Source organism: Echiichthys vipera (genome assembly GCF_963691815.1).
Source record: "Echiichthys vipera genome assembly, chromosome: 20".
Classification (NCBI taxonomy): domain Eukaryota; kingdom Metazoa; phylum Chordata; class Actinopteri; order Perciformes; family Trachinidae; genus Echiichthys; species Echiichthys vipera.
The window spans coordinates 19,458,702-19,477,851 of NC_139845.1; the positions used below are offsets into that span (position 1 = coordinate 19,458,702).

At 41.3% G+C, this 19,150-nt stretch overlaps 1 protein-coding gene across 7 annotated transcripts in view; it reads left to right on the plus strand.

Annotated features, from left to right (window-relative positions):
- The window catches only part of osbpl8 (oxysterol binding protein-like 8), a gene marked incomplete at its 5' end in the record, with an annotated part of 98,424 nt that overhangs the window by 72,707 nt on the left and 6,567 nt on the right, over positions 1-19,150 (plus strand). For 6 of the 7 annotated variants that reach the window (XM_083935545.1, XM_083935550.1, XM_083935546.1 and 3 more), the window contains 17 exons: positions 3,816-3,889; positions 6,063-6,143; positions 6,553-6,654; positions 7,059-7,262; positions 9,608-9,692; positions 11,229-11,394; positions 11,510-11,735; positions 12,576-12,760; positions 13,365-13,446; positions 13,570-13,668; positions 14,505-14,601; positions 14,747-14,845; positions 15,070-15,167; positions 15,964-16,053; positions 16,892-17,028; positions 17,296-17,481; positions 18,571-18,724. In XM_083935545.1, coding sequence (XP_083791671.1) covers positions 3,816-3,889; positions 6,063-6,143; positions 6,553-6,654; positions 7,059-7,262; positions 9,608-9,692; positions 11,229-11,394; positions 11,510-11,735; positions 12,576-12,760; positions 13,365-13,446; positions 13,570-13,668; positions 14,505-14,601; positions 14,747-14,845; positions 15,070-15,167; positions 15,964-16,053; positions 16,892-17,028; positions 17,296-17,481; positions 18,571-18,724 — 2,165 coding nt within the window. The remainder of the gene's footprint in view (positions 1-3,815; positions 3,890-6,062; positions 6,144-6,552; positions 6,655-7,058; positions 7,263-9,607; positions 9,693-11,228; positions 11,395-11,509; positions 11,736-12,575; positions 12,761-13,364; positions 13,447-13,569; positions 13,669-14,504; positions 14,602-14,746; positions 14,846-15,069; positions 15,168-15,963; positions 16,054-16,891; positions 17,029-17,295; positions 17,482-18,570; positions 18,725-19,150) is intronic. The other variant, XM_083935547.1, reaches the window with a different exon arrangement.

The window sequence follows — 19,150 nt, forward strand, 5'->3', positions numbered from 1 at the left end:
GGTTAAAATTAAGGAGGGGGCACAATGAGGTATGTAAACTTGCGTGTTATGCTATAGTGAATACTGAATTGCTCTTGAGTTGTTTCCCAGCTGTAGTTGGCATAGAGATGCGCCTGTCAAGTGGCTGCAGATGGTCTGGTGGGATATCTAATGTACCAGTGAAACTAGATCCACATTAAAACAAAAGCAGCACTTGTGAGCCAAGGAAGACAATGCACTGCTTAATTTCTTGATGCATATTACATAGAGCTAGGGGCTGGTCCTCAGTACCTTTTAAGGTATCAACCGAAATAACCCAGTACCAAGTAGTATCGGGACTTCTCCTATAAAATTATACCTGCATTTGATCCTTCTAGCACCCTGAACTGAAAAATACAATTTATATAGTTTTGCTTGCAGCCAATCACCTTCAATTTAATGTAACCTGTGATTGGCCCACTACCGTACGCCTATAACCCATACAGTTTTTGATTTTTAATTATTTTTTTATTTAACCTTTATTTATAAAGTTAATCTCATTGAGATACAGATATTTAAACATTTAGGGATGATGATGATGATGTCATGTAAAACTAGCCAATCTGAAGAATCCATTTTTACAGGAAGGGGGCTAAATAACGCTCCAAAGTTGGGCTACGTTTGGATGAGGGAATAACTGGCATGGCTGTTTTCAACGGGATCCCATGACATCTGAATGAAAATAGGTTCTGTGGGTACCCACAGAACCTATTTTCATTCAGTTTGGGGCAAAAACATGCAGTCTTTTTCTCATGCAGTACAAATATGTTATTTATGCCAATTCTAAAATGCAGTATTTTACTCTTTCTGCATACTGAGGTTCTTGGAGTTGCGTAAATCGGGAATGACTGCAAAGCTGAAATTTGAGAAATCCGTTATTAAAGGAAATCTCCAAATGTCGACAGTTTTTGATCCCATATCACAATATGGACGTTTCTGTGGTGTTCCTCAATGTAAATGTATTACCAAATCTGTAAAATTATTCTATTTCTGGTTTAGTATTCTAGTATTCTATTTCTGATTTTTGAAGGGAAGAACTTGACACAGTGCTGAGCTACATCTTAAATGAATCTTTATGTTCCCAGCCCTCAGATGATGCACAACATCTTCTATGTGGCATCTACTGTTGACCTGCTATCTCCCCGGCGACTGCTAAGGGGTTAAGAGAGACCCGGTCAAGACACAACAGCAATACGACACAAAGTTACAAAGGACATTCGTACAAAGAATAAATAAGACACTAGTCATAAAGTGATAAGTGCAGAACAACAAGAGCAGACGCCCACAGATGCTCTCTAAAAAGTAATTTAAAGTCCCCTTGGGCAATCATGCGGGACAGCTTCAGTGCTGTAGCTTGTTCCAGTGTGGTGAAGTCGAGCGTGCTGTATTTAATGGAGTTGGCAGTTCAGCGTGTCGCAGTGCTTCCATTCACATGATGTGCTTCAAATGTGGTCGAAAAAATATCACTATAGTACTCTATTGGTCTCTGTACCCACTTATATACCAGTATATAATTGGCTTCTGGTATCGTAATTTTGTAAACAATACCCAGCCGTATTATTACGGTATATATATTATGTGTATAATGTATTAGGAGCTTTAGCTAATTTAAATACTGTGTAGCTCTGATGTCGGATGCAATCACTTCAATGAAAAGACTCCTGTCTGTATTTCCCTTTTAATTTCATACATGTAGGTTGGCATAGAAAATCAGAAGTTTTATGCTTTCATGGAACCAATCATTCAAATAACTAAAGTGCCCTCAAACAAGTACTGTATATGTGCACTTGACTTGCTCAAGAAGTACTTTTACGGGAGAGCTGTTGGCCCACAGCACCGTTTTCCATTTCCAAGAGGTATTAAAATAGTTACACTGTGCTATATTTTGTGTTTCAAGCCATGCAACATTTCTATACAAATAAACTAAGGTATTTTACCTTCCATTTCTAGATACATTTTGCTTCGAAGTTTGTCTGCCGTCTCTACTAACTTTTTTTATGTACACATAATAAAGTGGCAGCAAGCAAACTTGTCTGTAGGTGGGTGAATGAGGTATTACTGTAAATTGAAGAAGCAGGTTAGAAGAGGGACGTTATTATAAAGTAGAATTGACAAAAATCACTCCAATAATGCAGTGACATGCATACAACATCACATTGTGTTTATTAAAAGTATCCAAGCGTGAAGTTTGAAACTTGTTTTCTCTCAGAGTCACGTAAAAAGCTAGATAAAAAGGATGCCTAATTTTCCATATCTACAGACACACGGTTAAAAAGATGTGACCGTTTTCCTTATTCAGTAATGAATGTCAGCAGTGTTTCCTTCATTCTGCTGGCTGAATACTGATGACGTATGGATAGGAGACAGAAGCTATAAATTATTTACAGTCTCTCCGTCACCTTGAGACCACCAGTGTCACCAGCTGCCAGGATCTCAGTGGGGAATATGTTGCTTAGGATAGATTTAGTATTTGCCTTGCTCTGTCATGACACACTATATCTACATTAGATACATTTACTACATATACATACATATTTTTCCAAATGTATAGAAATAAACATTCCACACAGCAACTTCACTGGAGCAGTTGTTAATTGAGTGTCCAAATGCTTTTTCTCGGTTTCCCGTTTGTACTCCACACCCACCTTGACCCAGCCAAACTAAAACATCGACCGACCTATCTTACTTCTGAGCTCAGTTCAGATAAGGGACTTGCAGCAGACGGCAGCTGGTTGCCATCCAGATTCTGTGGCTTGCTTCTATTTGCTTTGAAGGACAGCGTGCTCTCGTGACTGACATTATGTAATGAGATTCCATTTGGCTCCTCAGACATGACTTGCAAGTTCTGCAAGTGCCTAGAAATACGTTAGATATCCAAAGCCTGCTAGATCTCGGTAATGAAGGCTAGAGGGATCATTGTTTTCTTAAAAAGGCTTAAAAACAATAGTTGTTTGTTCATTCAGAGCTGCTAATAAGGATTGTTGTTGATTAGTGTATAGTTTGACAGTTCTTTTATCAGTTAATCAGTTAGTTTTTTACTCACAAAATGTGTCAAACATGACTACGGGCAACTGTCAGTCATTATGCATTTGAGAGTTTTTGATGCAGTGATTTTTATATTTAATGCTTTTCTAAGTATGCACCCCCAAAGAAATTTCAGTCAAAAGTCAATTTGTCTAGGAAGACGTTTCACCTCTCATCCAAGAGGCTTCATCAGTTCATGTACGCATCCGAGCAGTCCCAAACCTGGTAAAATGTGTACATGAACTGATGAAGCCTCTTGGATGAGAGGTGAAACGTCTTCCTAGACAAATAACCAAGTCCAGTTTCTTTTGACTGAAATTGCTTTGGGGATAACAATGACCTGGACAAATGAGAACATTCATAGGCCTAAGTATCGACATATCACTTTTCATCCACCCACATGGCGTTTGCAACACTTTCAAACAATGCCACGCCCAATTATAAGACAAGAAGTGCATACGATTTTGTTCCATTGGTGCTGCCTGAAATGCGGTACCTTTTAGTATAAAGTATCTTCGGCAGCACCCTCCGCTCATCCTCCAGGTGTCCACTTTGGGAACTACCGCCTTAGAGAATGCAAATACACTGGCTTTCGAAAAAGGTCCCTGAGACATAATCCGTAAAGATATGTCCAGTGCCTGGCGCCTGCACATTGCTCTGGCTCTGCCTGAATTCACAACAGTTGGTTGTCTACTGGAATGGAAAACTGCAGGTTATCTGGACAATGATGGTGGACTGAACGTGTCTTTATGCTGTTGTGTTTTGTGTTACAGGTTTCGACAGAGGGAAAGAGGACCTCTTGCCTCTGCCTTTGAAAGAGGACTCACATTCCATATCTAAGAGCAAGGTAAGGAAAACCACTCCACTGAGTTAATGTTTTTTTGATGGGTGGGTAGGAACGTAGGAATCATATACACACTGACTGTACACATCTAACCTTTATCAACTCCAATTCGAGCTCAGCCCTTCTTTCAAGTGAGCTCAGTTTGTAGGAGGCCCGTCGAGTTTATCTAACGAGGTCCCCATCAGATATGTTAGTCAGTGTAAATGTGGGTATCTGAGTCTCCCAGCACACATGCTTTCACTACGCATTATTAAACATTTTATGATTTTGCGAAGTATGAAGATAAGACAGGATAATCTTTTCAGAGATATAAAAGCTCTCTATCAGCAAGGCTTCCCAAAACCAAGACGAGATTTGTGTTTTCACTTCAATCAATTTTTTTCACTTTCCATTCTGCTATCAAGACTGTTCAACATCTTAGAGCAGCTACGGAAAAACAGAACTGAGCCTTGGCCATGTTTCCATCAATCTTCACAGCAATAAATGCAGTCTCAGCCAGCTAAAGGAAATTCAGTCTGTCTCTGAGCAGAAGAAGGGTTTGTAGCTTTGGTGCCTGTTATCGTGTACCTTTAGTCTTTGTCTTACTCTGCCTGTGATCGTTTAAGGCCTCAAATAGCCCTGCTTTAGGATTCCCAAACACCCCCGTCTGTCTCGCCGCTTTAAATCACTCAAATTGGCTTGTGAAGGGACCTGGCAGAGATGCACCTGCAGTGGCATTTATAGGCTTTATTCTGCTAAGGAAGCTAAGTTTGGGCTACCAGGGAAACAAGTGAGCTTGAGAGGACAAAGAAACCAATCACTTCTAGATGCTATTTCAAATCAATGTTGCAGCTCTTCGCTAATGCTGTGAATAAATCCAATGGAATATCCTCATTTCAGTAGACTGTTGATTGTATTATTTTTGGTAATAGATTTTCCATTATGAGGAAGCACTTGATGGCTAAAGGGATATTTATTTATTTAGTGGCTGACTTTATTCAGAGCAGCTTACACAGAGTGCAGCAGTGAACCAGGCTGGTGATTTCTAAACCTGCAGTCCCCTCTGGCAGTGAGAGTAATTACATAAACATCGTCCATGCATGCTTATTGCCCCTTTCACAGAGCCTGTTCAAGCCGGGACTGTTGCGCCTTTAATCCGCTTCACCATCTGTATAAAAGTTATGAAGACTTAATAGATGGGCAGGGTTGTTGTGCCTTTTAAGCACAGAGCTGAACTGACATCTGTGTGAAAGGGACTGCCATCATGGCGTGACTACATGCAATAGTGATGTACAAGTCCACCCACAGAGGGTCAAAAAGTGAAAAAGCAGCAGAAAAATTGTGCGCAATAGTAGTCTTCCCATCTCTCAGTTGGCTGATGAATAGTGCGAGTTAGTTCAATCATGCTAGACGGCAACACTGTTGTGTTACACCCCACGCCACTTTTGCTTCCAGAATACTGAGCATGCTATCTAGTATCACACACCCAGGAGCACATCCTGATTGTCTGTTATCTGTCCTTGTCCCGCTTGCCTGAGTTTCTTTTTTATCTGAGAAACCTTTTCTTGGATGCTTCCTAGGATTTACCACCGTATCTGAAGAAATGTTAATTCTTATGGAAAACTTAAAAGGATTTGGAAAATATATCTAATTGTGATTGTTTTGACTTATATTGTAATTACGAGATTTGCAATTTTAGAGGGAATGATCATTTTAACATCATTGCCATTTTCATTTAAAATCATGTTAAGGTCATTATGGTGTGATTTTCTTTTTTTGCAGGGATCTGTCTAATAAAGATATTTTCTACAAGTCTGTAAAATATGATATGTATACCAGGATATCTCTGCAGCACCGCAATATTTAATTAAAAATGGTATTTTGACACGTTTGACTTTAACAAAGATTGCACCTCCTGCTCTTTGAAAACTGCAGTAGGTTGGCCACATTGAGATTTTGATAAAGTTTGGCCTAATTGTTCAGATGTCAAGCTCTCCAGCTTCAAGTAGTTTCCACACATGCAACACAAATTTTCACAGGAAAGCTTTGGTTATAATCACCAGGCATGTTTCAGTAGTGTGCAGCATGGCAGATGAACAAATGATAGATCCTGTATATATGTTTATATACTGTATATGTCTTCAAAGATAAATCATTTATTTGCCATCAAACCCTTCTTTTCCCCTCCTGTGTTCAGTCTGAAACAAAGCTGTACAATGGCTCAGACAAAGATGTGTCGGCATCCGGAGGAAAACTCACCAAGAAGGAGTCCCTCAAGGTAAGTGAGCTCTGTGTGTTCTGTGTGCCTGACACACGTTGAAGACATGCTAATGAGTCTTAAAAATATGCTTGATGCTTGTCTCACACTGTTGTTTCACACTGTGTTAACTTGTGCCACAACATACATACAATACTGTATATCAGATTAGAATGATCATATCGTGTACCAATATCACCTCAATACAGGATAAACAGGAAACGTGGTATTTTAAAGGGGAAATAAAAAGCAGCAGATACCTCACTCTTCAGTCAGACGTTACCAGCTCTCTTAACAGGAACACTGAGGAGTGTCATTCCAGTGTTATTGCCAAATGGGATTCAGTGAGACAGCAAGTGTGGAATATTCACATTCACAGTTGTGTAAATTGATGTTGTTGTTATTTTCCTGCTCTCTGTTCTCCGTGCAGGTGCAGAAGAAAAACTACAGGGAAGAAAAGAAGAGGGCAACCAAGGAGCTGCTCAGCACCATCACTGATCCCTCTGTCATCGTCATGGCCGACTGGTTAAAGGTGCGATCTACAGGATATATTTATTAGTAGTGCATTATGTACAACTGTTTCATTGCAGAACAGCATGCCGGGTGCAGCTCTCTCTGTCGCTCCCTACATTACATGTTGAAGAAAGAGAGACCAGCGATATTACATTCCCAAAAAGAAAGCTGTTTGCAGATGATGCGTATATGATGGCATTGCCAGTAGATGTAACTATGTCATGGCAGTTGCACTGCTTATGAACCAAGGAAGCACAGTGTCAAGTGTGAAGTTGTTTGGATGAGTGGTTCTCAAAAAAAGACAAGCAATTGGCTCATTCCCAACACTGTACTAGTGAAAAACATTTATTTTTTGGTCATTTGCATCCCCAAGTTCCTTCCTAAGGCCTTAGGACTATCTGACATTTATTGTATTTGATCCAGATCCGAGGCACTCTGAAGAGCTGGACCAAGCTGTGGTGCGTGCTGAAACCAGGCGTCCTGCTCATCTATAAAACCCACAAAAACGGCCAGTGGGTGGGAACGGTGCTGCTCAACGCCTGCGAGCTTATTGAGAGGCCCTCTAAGAAGGACGGCTTCTGCTTCAAGCTCTTCCATCCGCTGGAGCAGTCGATCTGGGCCGTCAAGGTCAGTTTATACCTTGAAATACAGGATTCGCAGCCAGCAGTTACCCTCAGGAGCATTATGGAGCTTTTAAGGCCACATGATACACACATGATACACGTTAAAAACGCTTTGCGCCGGCCGTTCCATTCATTTCTTATTATCAAACAAGTAAGGGCATACTGTACAGACAATGCAAGCGTTCTGACTCCTGGGAGAGAAAAGTCATGGACACCTCAAACAACTTGAGAAGTTTAAAAGGTAGTCAGTGGAGCAAAGCATAGTGTCAGCAACTGAACAGCCGAATGTACTAACTGGAATAAATGAAAGGCTTGTGAAGGATAAAATAGAATAGTAAATGTGACAAGGAAGCTGGTAGTGAATGAAATCAGGCTCGCTGATAAAATGCTCTTCCTGAGTATTATCGGTAACATTAAGGAGAATGTCCAGCAATGGAAAAAGGACATGTTGTTAAAACGTGTTAAAATTTGGCAGCCTTTTCCTCCACTGTACGCTGGAGTGTGAAAAAAAAAAGAGAATTACGCACCTGGGGGAAAGGGGTAATATTTTGAGAAAAATGTGGCAGATTTAAAATCTTGCCTATTTCCAAGATTCAAGGTTGAAAAAGGTAGTGTTTTGTTCTACACTTCCTGTTGAATCAACACAGTTACTGTATGCTGCGTAGGCTCCTATGTCTGCAGCAGACTCAGAAAATGACTGTGTTCGGAAGTTTAGACAGAATGAAGGACGCAACAAGGTCCGATGACATCATGTGTAATACGGCATTCAGTCGATGAGAGACTGCACTGAGGCGCGATCGTGAAACCACAGTGTTTTGTCTTTTTGGGTATGCTGCGTTTGGACAGAGGCAGGTCGGCAATCTTAAGCAAAGCTAACTGGCTGCTGCCTGTAGCTTGATTTATCATACAAACATGACACCAATCTTCTTGAAACCCATGATTCCTAACTCCCAGCAAAAAAGCATATTTACCAATATATTTACAAATATATTCTGCAATATACTACCAAATTTATCTATCATTTGCAATGGAAAAAAAGTCTCTGACCTCATTCTTCCATTATTTAGAAACTAATAATCAATTGTTCAGTCGAAAAGCTAGAGCAGGAGAATAGTGCCAATGGTTTGTTATGCAGGATGAATCTCAATGCTCTCGAGTGATGAGAAAAACAAACCGATAATGAGGGGGATAAGATCTTTTCATAATAACAAAGTCCTTTGTCTCCTGCAGTTAAATGAAATAGTTCAACCAATGTGGATGTTAGCTGTATAATTAAGAACTCATCTTTGTTTAATTGAGGACAGACACAGAAAATTATACATTCAGCCAGCAATTTTCCCATTCGATCCTGTGTTTTGCGCTCTGATCAGACGTCTACTCCAGCCGTGGCGTCATATTCATAACTGACCTTTTCTCTTTCAGCAACAAAAAGGCTTCAATCACAATTTGTGACCTGTGTTTTAGATTACATTGTTCCTGCTCTCCCCATCGTCCTCTCACGTAGAAATAAACACTTCACTCATTCTGCTTCTGTTCACTCTCATAGCTCATTTGCATCATGACATACTGGGGAGTCTGGATTTCCTCTGTTTGCACACATAAATGATGAAGGACCTGAAAAAAAGAAAGACAAACTTTGCAGGTGAAACATGGAAACCACTAAAGAGCTGATAAAACCTCCACAAATTGAAAAGACATCAAAATGATGAATGGACCAATCAAGACACTGACTACCTACCTGCCCTTAAACACTGAAGCTGATATGTATCCAAGCCCCCACCACAGAGATTTCCTGGTTGATCCAATACAGAAGTGCCAAAAACTGCAGGTCTCTGAGTGTCCACCAGGGGCAGGTTTCATAATAGAGCAGTTTCTGATTGACCCCCATGTTAAACAGGCCGTATTCACAGCATCATTAAACCTGTTTAAGGCCTGGTAAGAAAAAAACAAAAACATTCTAGTCAGTATGTTTAGGTCATATGTCCATGACAACACTGAGGCGGGTGAATTTTTTTTATACCAGTCTATTTTTTATTTTATTGGAGGTTAAAGTTTATGAATAATTAGGGGTGTGGCCTCTTGAGTGACAGCTAGCCGCTGGCTCTCACTTCTCCTCAGATGTATACGTCAGCCAGATGATGGTATCTCCCTCCCCCCAACGTCACATACATGCCCTTTTTTGGTCAGAGGAAATGAGGCTAAGTCAAAGTCTGACAAGATGGCGACTCCCATAGGCGTGTAAGATTGGATTAGTTGAGAGAATGGACCTCGACGGAGATGCTACGTTCGTTTTTTTATACAGTCTGTGTGTAACATGTATTTCCTCCTTTTATTTCTCGTTGTCATCAGGGTCCTAAAGGAGAAACAGTTGGCTCCATCACTCAGCCATTACCCAGCAGCCACCTCATCTTCCGTGCTGCCTCTGAGTCCGATGGTAAGAGACAGGCTGTCAATCACACTTCAGCTGTTTGTCTTAGTCTTGTCAGTAGCAACTTAAATCCATGAATTTGGATCACATTGGTATCAGCTACTTGGTTCAAAACTGCAACTACTGTTACTTTCAATATTTTGTGGTGTGTGGAAGTGACACTAACCCTAATCCTTGTCATTTTAAACCAATTCCCGATCTTAATATAGGCATGTCTGAACAGCCTGACCTATTTTACAACTGCGCTTTTATACGACGATATTAGTGGGATAATGTCAGATATTCACATCAGCATTCGAAAACAGTACAAATACATCCCTACTGAGTGAGTAGGTGTTTTCTAGGTCATTTCGACAGGCAAATAGAAAACTTCTATGCACTTCCCGCCTGCTTGTTTGTCTTCCATGACTGATACACTTTAAACAGGGTTAAGTTAACATGGAAATAATTTATCCTTATTTGGTTTAAAATTACATGGAAACAGTTTTAATGGAATAGTTTGCTAGTTCGGTAAATAGGATATTTGCTTAGGGGCTGGGGGTTTAGGCCTTTACAAACCTTGGGCAATATGAATAAACAACACAAAACTGTGAAAATTTATATTGGATTTTCGTACAAGAATGTTCATACCGGAAGTCTAGGACGTTTATCGTGAAAGGAAAGAAAGGAAGGATTTAATCTGGTATGCACGCTGCCCTTCGTCAAGGTCGAAAGGACAAAAGTTTGCCATCTGGTTCAGACTACGCAGCCTCATGGTTGATGGCTTTATTTGTGGTGCGAAAGCCACATTTCCATAGGTTTCGATGAATTGTTCAGATGTCCCCCACTCCAGCTTTAAGTAGGCTGCACACATGCAACACAAATCCTCACAGGAAAGCTTTGATTATAATCACCAGAATGATGTGAATTATGTGGGGACAATCAGCAGAGTGCTCTGATGCTAGCATGGCTTTCTTGTGTTACTTTACTCTATAGTATTTTCCCCCAGCACTGGCGATGGCTAAGAAATATTTAATCGGTTACGAGTGGATGTGGAATGTGTGGTTTTTTGTTGGGTTTTTTTGGCTTCAAAAGGGGAAAGAAAGTGAAATGTTTGAGAACCACTGGATATAATCCATTACACAGAACAGTGAACTGGTGAATGCTTTATTTAGCCACAGCCCCTCTTGCTGTGTCTCTGTCCAGGGTGCTGAAACATCCAATCTAGTCTCTCCTTGTTTGAGTCTCTCTCCATGAGGATGCATGAATAGTCAATGTCCAATTTCTGAGTGAAACGTGACCCTTTCTGGCTGTCATTGCAATTGTAGTATAGTTTGCCCTTTGTAATGATATAAATATCAAAATAAGAAGGATTTTAAAGGTCTTGTACCCACAATCCTGGTATGGGACCAGGATTGTGGGTACAAGACCTTTAAAATCCAAGAGCCAAAATTATTTTCAAAAACCTTTTTGCTCAATGTTCAAAGAAGGAAAACGAACAGCAAAGCCTGAGAGTATATGCTGCCAATGGGTTTTCCTGATCAGTCTGAATTTCTTTCCCAGGTCGATGCTGGATGGACGCCTTAGAGCTGGCCCTGAAGTGCTCCAGCCTGCTGAAGAGGACCATGATCCGTGAGGGGAAAGAGGACATGAGCACAGTAGCCTCTGGCGGAGAACACTCCATTAATTTCTACAGTCTCCTGAGAGCCCACAACATCCATGGTTTCCAGTGAGTATGACATAAAACCAGCGCTCCAATTATATCATTCTTCTTTAAACATTAAAGCTACCAGTTGCTTTTTAAATGTAACATTATTTGTCGGAAACATCTTACCATCCTCCAGGTTCAACGACAGTGACCATTTGAAAGACCCGGACCTGTACTCAGACAAGTCAGACAGGGAGGGCGAACAGGACCATGAGGAGTCAGACCCAGAAGGCCTGGAGAAGAGTGAGGAGAGCGACAGCGACACGTCAGAGCGCCAGGATGACTCGTACATCGACCTGGACCCTAATGAACATCTGCGGGAAACCCCGTACCTGGAACAGTCCCATGAGGAACTTGGAGAGGTAGTCTCAGGAGTCCACTGTCATATATGGAGCTTTTAATAAGAAACAGTGTGACATTACACCATATTCTCATAGGATTTCTAACAAATGAAGTCTTATGATCAAACCATAGACTGTATAAAAGGATAAAACCTATTCTGTTGTATAGTTTCTTCAATAATGGGGGAAAATTAGCATTTTTCTCTGCCAGGGCTGTTAGGAAAGCTGTAACAGCGACAGGCTTTGATCTGTGTGGGTTGGTGTGTGTGGGGTGCAGTGAGTTTGACAGCTCACTAATTAAACACCTACTGAAGCCGAGGATATATGTTTATAGTGAAGAGATTATTAAAACCCTTATTTCCGAAAGCCATTTGCATCAACAATCGATAAAACTTTTTTTTTTCCAAAGCATTTTTATTGTCAATTTTCAAAGTAACGAACAATATACATACACTCATAATAATAATCATAAAATAGTAAATAAATACTTGACAAACCATGACATGTCAAAACAAAGTACACACAAAGAGACTTAATGTAGATAAAACTTTTAAGTATGTAGAGACTCGTGCAAAAATGTGAATGTTTCTGAATATTTTACCGCCCAAGCCACACATCATGAGCCCCATGAGCCTTGTGTGATGGCTGCCTCCCTGAAACTGCTGTGGCTCACACTCCTGTGGTGTCCACACAGACAGCGGTGGCTGCTGTGGCGCTGCTGGAGCACTGCCTGCCTTTCTACCTTGAGTGACATATTCTACATGTATACACACTGAAATGTTCAGCAGTCTGTTCCGTATTATTGCAGGCTACATGTAGGATAATACATTCATTCTTTACCGTGTGTGTCTCCATTTCCAGGCTGGCGAGGCTGCCCAGACAGAGACAGTATCAGAGGAGAATAAATCTCTGATCTGGACTCTGCTGAAGCAGGTGCGACCTGGCATGGATCTGTCCAAGGTGGTTCTGCCCACCTTCATCCTGGAGCCAAGGTCCTTTCTGGACAAACTCTCTGACTACTACTACCACGCAGACTTTCTGTCAGAGTAAGCCCTTCCCACCTTCTGTTTGCCCCCAGGCTTTTTTAAAGAAATACTCAAATGTATGCTCTTCTGTTCTTACTAATTGATAAATGTCTCATTGGTTTAATATGTACACTAAAATCCAAACCATTCCTTTAACAGACCCCGGTCTTTTTACCACGACACTACACCAAGGATTTAAAAATTGGGGGAAAGAGCCAAAACTGATTTTGCTACTTTAGGACTTTTTACTAAATATCTAATTGAATACACGTGTCAGATGATTGTTTATGTCCCTTGACATCAGAACATATATTTTGGTTTATTTCAATTATCTTCAGTGATTCATTGGTGTTTGTAGTGTGTAATATCAACAGTAAAAGTAGAATGATTAATTGTTCTATAAAATGTTACATATGGACACTGACATATGTCAAAAGAAACCAAACCATATTGAGGTTGTCTTTGCTTCCTGTGAAGCAGTTGTGTTGATTCTTCAGGATAGTAACAAGTAAGGAGACGCAGGGAAAGATGATCAAGAGAACTTTGTCATAGCGCATTGTGAAAAGTTGTATCCACTAAGTTAAACAGCATCAGGCTAAGTTTGGACTGTATGTTTCATCGCCAGGGCTGCAATCGAAGAGAACGCTTACGACCGGATGAAAAAGGTGGTGAAGTGGTACATCTCTGGATTTTACAAAAAGCCAAAGGTCAGGAGAGTAAACACGGGCACACCGGCTTCATGTTGATTAGCTGCATAGAGTAAACATGCTATCTATGTATAATGTATGTTATACAAAAAAAAAAATCATATGTTGGTTTTGAATCCACAGGGGTTGAAGAAGCCTTACAACCCCATTATTGGAGAGACGTACCGCTGCATGTGGCTCCACCAGAAGACCAACAGCAAGACCTTCTACATCGCAGAACAGGTAACTAACTATCTACTAGCAATCTGATAGGTCAAGAGCTCATTTCCCCTGTATCAAATAGAAGAGAGCAACCCTACGTCAAGTAAAAGGCCGCGCCCCCACGCCGGTGAAAACAAAGCAGAAGGCCTCAGTGTTTTATGGACGCTTATAAGAAAAGCAGGAGTGAATTTGAGGAAATACATTACAGTCTATGGGAAATACAAGTAATATTTCCATATTTATTGATAGAAAGATGACGGAATGATGTTGAAAAGATGCAGTCAGTGTGTGTGTGTGTGTGTGTGTGTGTGTGTTTGTGTGTGTAAGAGAGAGAAAGAGGGTACACTTTCACCCTCATTTAACCTTAGGTGGACAAAGCCTTGGCTGTTTGTCTTGTTTCACAAAGCTAAACTAAAATGACAGTATATTAACGACAGAGAAAGAGATCGTTGTCATAGGCCTGCATTACCTGGTGATTCAGACACTGAGTGGGCTCGTTTACCCACTTCTCCTCCGGTCAGCTGTATGGACAAACATTCCCTAACTCTTTGATTTTTTACATATAACTTCAATCATCGCTCGGCAACAACGTAATATAGCTGTCTGCCTAACTAACATGAGTCATTGCAGGAGGTTTCCAGGCCGATTAACGTAAAATATGCGAAATCAGGACAGGCAGTTTGTTTTTACCGGAATGGGGGCGTGGCCTTATGTGTCGCTCTCTTCTTTACAGTATCTCCCAAACAACACATGTTGCTTTGGGGTTGGGCCAATATAAGATACATCTGTGGTCATTATTTCGGCTGATTTCATTAAAATAAGTTCCATTTAAGCTGACTCAGTATGTTTTTCTTCAGGTATCCCATCATCCTCCTGTGTCAGCCTTCTACGTCAGCAACAGGAAGGATGGATTTTGCCTCAGTGGCAGCATCCTCGCCAAGTCCAAGTTCTATGGTACACTGTTACGACTAAAAATATAATTAATGTCCCCCACAGGCACCTTAAATAAATAAAGTGTGCTAATATTTATTCATCTGCTTTGCTTTTCCTTTGCTGTGCGAGAACATGTGTCCGCTTACTGCTGTTGTTTACATTTTAGGAAACTCCCTGTCGGCCATATTAGACGGGGAGGCTCGGCTCACTTTTCTCAACCGAGGAGAGGACTATGTGATGAACATGCCCTATGCTCACTGTAAAGGTCAGAGTGCATCCTCAGTCTCACTTTAGCAGTGCTTTAATGTAGATGTGAACTTGTAAACGGAAAACAAATACAAGTCGAGTTCCATTAATGTTGCTTTTATCTTTCGGGAAGCTGTAGATCTACCTAGAACAAACTGTTGGGTTCACTTTCTGAGCGTGTGTGGGAGTTTTCCAATGATCGGCGCTGACTGAAATTCCTTGTGGTACTTTTGCATTTTGTAGGCATCCTGTACGGCACCATGACCCTGGAGCTGGGTGGTCAGATCACCATTGCGTGTGAGAAAACGGGCTACAGCGCTCAGCTGGAGTTCAAACTAAAGGTATGGCAGTGATTTCAATAACATTACTTTTCTGAAGAGGGAACTCTTCAAAGCCTTTATAGATACAGTAGGAGTCTTTTTTTAAAAACTGTTTCTCACATGACTTTTCTGAATGTCTGACCCCACCACGCCATCACCAACTCCGCAATGCCACTACCCCCACCCACCCCCCACCCCTTAAAAAACATCCCATCCTCCATACCACCATTCACGCCATCAACTGCATTGTGCCATCATAAACTAGCGACAGGTACATGTTAGATGTATTATGTAGAATAATGATAGGAGTGCAAACTTTAGTGCATGTGCGTAGATAGTAGAGAAGAAGTATTATTGAATGCCATACATGAAGGACTTCTAAGTTTAATTAGAAGTTGATAATGGTTGCTAGCTTAAAGTATGTAGCATTGAAGTTTCTTCTCAAGGCTTGTTTTGTTCCATGCGCCCCTCATTTTTTCTGTATTTGAGCGGAAAAAACTATACTATCCCGTTTTAAATTAATAAAGACGCCCAAAACAGATCAAATGACACATAATAAACCAGTATGTTTTCTTCAGAGTAATTGCAGCATGTAAATATTCTGTATGTGTCTCTCCTTCCTTTCTGTCATTATAACCCCTACATGTCCTCTTTCCTCTCCCGTACCTGACCTCTCCTCTTCTACACCTTTTTTTGTTTTGTTTTGTTTCTCCCTGTTCTTTTTTTATTGTCCTTTATCCATCCCTCCCCTTTCTTTACTTTCCTTTTCTTCCCTCGCCCCTCGCTGCTCCTCCTTTTTCTCCTCTCTTCCCTCCAGCCGTTCCTGGGCAGCAGTGACAGTGTCAATCAGATCTCTGGAAAGATCAAGCTGGGAAAAGAGGTGTTGGCTACTCTAGAAGGACACTGGGTAAGACCCACTTTTCACACTTTTCTCTGACCGCAGCTTGTTGTATGAAAAACCCTGTTGTACATACAATATCCAACACACAGGGTTCAGTCGTATCTCAGACCTGTGTTACATGCTAGCCCCCTTTTCTGATCTGCAATCTTTTCCCTCTGTAAAATCAGTATTAGTCAATTACACTGTTGGTTGTTGACCTTTTACTGATGGCAGCATTGTAAATACCTGTACATTTAATCGTTAATCATTAATTGAGACATTTTAAATTTTTTATCAATATTTGTTACGGTATAAATGTATTAGATGTCTGATAGAGATTGAAAGTTAATGCTATAGATAATGACAATGAGTGAAGTAATGAACTCTGTCAATTCAACAGCTGCTAGCTATAGGCTATGTGGAAAAAAAAAATACGTTCTTGTGGTGTAAAACTGTCCAATGAGTCAGCAAGTCTAATATTTAAAGGCAGAGTGCTCCATATTTTTGGGACGTAGCAGCTAAAAGTAGCATCCCCGAAGGTTTTGTGGCGACCCTGGGAACAGTTAAAAGATCAGCTGTGGAGGATCTAAGGGTCTGGGGAGGATCATAAAATGACAGGGAGAAAAATGTAGTTCCTGCAAATTGATTCTCAAAGATACAGGAAGCCAGCGGAGGTGCTGTAAAACCCAAGTTATATGATCTCTCATTTTAGTTTTTATTAAAACCCTGATGATGACCCTAATGATAGAGTCGGGGCTGTTTCCAACCACGATGCTTAATGCAGATAATAGCTTCTCTGTCCTGTCGTCTGCTTATTGCGCTGTCTTTAGACATATGAGGTGAGATCTTGACTCTGCCCTCACAGGACAGTGAGATCTTCATAAACGATAAGAAGACAGGGACGGTGGACACTTTCTGGAACCCGACGCCAGAGCTGAGGCAGAGTCGACTGACCCGCTACACCGTCCCACCGGAGGAACAGGGAGAATATGAAGCAGAAAGGTGGAGCTTGACTTAATATAATAACAGTATCAGCAGATCCTTAAACATTTTGAAAGTACTGAAAATGTTCTCACACAAAGTTTGCACGCTCATGATAGCGTATTTGGTTTTATCAGTGTCTTATTTTTTAGGTTTTAATTAATTTTTCAATGCCCAGATCTTTAAAAGCTGCCTGTGCAGTTTCTATTACTCCCCTACAGCGTCTTCTCCTCTTTCCCTTTGTAAGTGCAGATAAACTTGATGACTTTGTTCCCTCTCTATTATCAGACTATGGCAGCACGTGACCCGGGCCATCAACAACAAGGACCAGACGGAGGCCACCAATGAGAAGTTCATCCTGGAGGAAGCTCAGCGGAAGTCCGCCCGCGAACGGAAAGCCAAGTGCGAGGAGTGGATCGCCGCCCTGTTCGAGCAGGACCCCGTCACCGGAGAGTGGCATTACAGATATGCCGAGTGAGTGACTCCTCATCTGCCTGCGAGCTTGTGTGGTTTACAATCACATTTAAGTGACAGGAAATAGAAACTCCCCTCTCTCATATCTACTGCTTACAGTATTAGCAGGTACAACGCAGCTCTTACAAGATTCTTGAAGCTGATGCTGGAATGATTGATATGATTCAAAGACCTGATTTAAAAAATCTGACAGCGATATATCAGCCTATGTTTGTTATTTTGGACATTTCTCATAGAGATCCCTTGAATTAACTTACCAAAGAATTGTGACCAAGATGTAGTAAGTGTGTCGTTTTCTAGTGTTAAAATAAACCTGCGTGCTCTCCGATGGACAAACTATGTTAGCCCCTTTCACTGAGCCTGTTGTGGGGCTGTTGCACCTTTATCACTCCCTGCGGTCTGTGTGAAAGGTACTAAGGCGGAACGGGGGAGAGATCTATCAGTGTTCCTAGCAGTCTAAGTTGTTAATACCTTACAGAAACATTGTGTGCAATAGTCCACCGTTTCTTCAACTCTTTCTTCTTTCTTTTATCTCAGATTTTAAAGTATCACAAACATAATCATTCATTGTCATGAACGTACTGCAATTTCTTGTTGCTCATTATTATTATTATTAATATTATTCACGGACTAATCTGTTAGAGCATTTGGATGATTATGAAACGGATCATATGGTCAGATTCTGTATTCTCATTTTATCATTGGTGCTGATATGAGGCGGTTTAGTTTAAAGCTTCCCCCGACTTCCATATTGAATTATCCAATGACAGGGTTCCATCTAGTGCTGATTCCGTATAACTGCAGGGGTGATGCGGGGTCCACCCTGCTGTCAGCCTGCTCTTGATGATGGAGATAAATGCTTTCTGTGCAGCTTTTAATATATAGTGACAGAATGTGGAGGGCACTTAGGATCTCCACGACTTTTCCTTCTCTTCAGTCTGTCTGTCTATTTCTCTTCCCCCTCCACCTGTCTGCAACACACTCTCTTTCATTATTGTATTTCTTTGTCTCTTTTCCCATGTCTCTCACTGTTTTCCCTCCTCCACGTCTCGTCATCTCGCCCTCTGTGTCTCTCGGCTCCCTCCGCAGCACAAGGCCATGGGATCCGCTCAACGACCTGATCCAGTTTGAGAAAGACGGCTGTATCCAGACCAAGGTCCGACACCGCACCCCTATGGTACGTTCTGGCAGTCTTATTAGTCTGAGTAACCAGGGGCCGCGGAGGGACAATTGCAAGTGCCAGGTAGGTCGTCCCGATCAAAAACCGCCATTAAAAAAAAAAAGCAGCTCGCCGCCTCAGCCACCTTCCACGCAGCACCCGGCGCACCGTCTTCATTGTCGCTTCTTCTCTTTGTGTCATCATTGCTGTGCCGTCATCGCCGTCGTCGCTTCTGTTCCTTTTTTGTCTTTTTTCTTTGTCTCTGTTTTTCTTGTCCTCCCCTGGCACCTGCTCTCTCTGTACGGGAGGGAAGGTTGTGTTAAGTGCATGCTAAAGTAAGATGATAACCAGGTGTTCTCCTCCCTTTTCTTGCCTTGTCAAGAGGAAAAGGATCATTCAACATTAAGCACTTCATGTGTCACACACACACATGTGGAAATATTGTTTGCCTTCAGGCTCTAGACTTTTTTGTGGCTACATATTCACCATTTTAATAAATAAACAACTAAA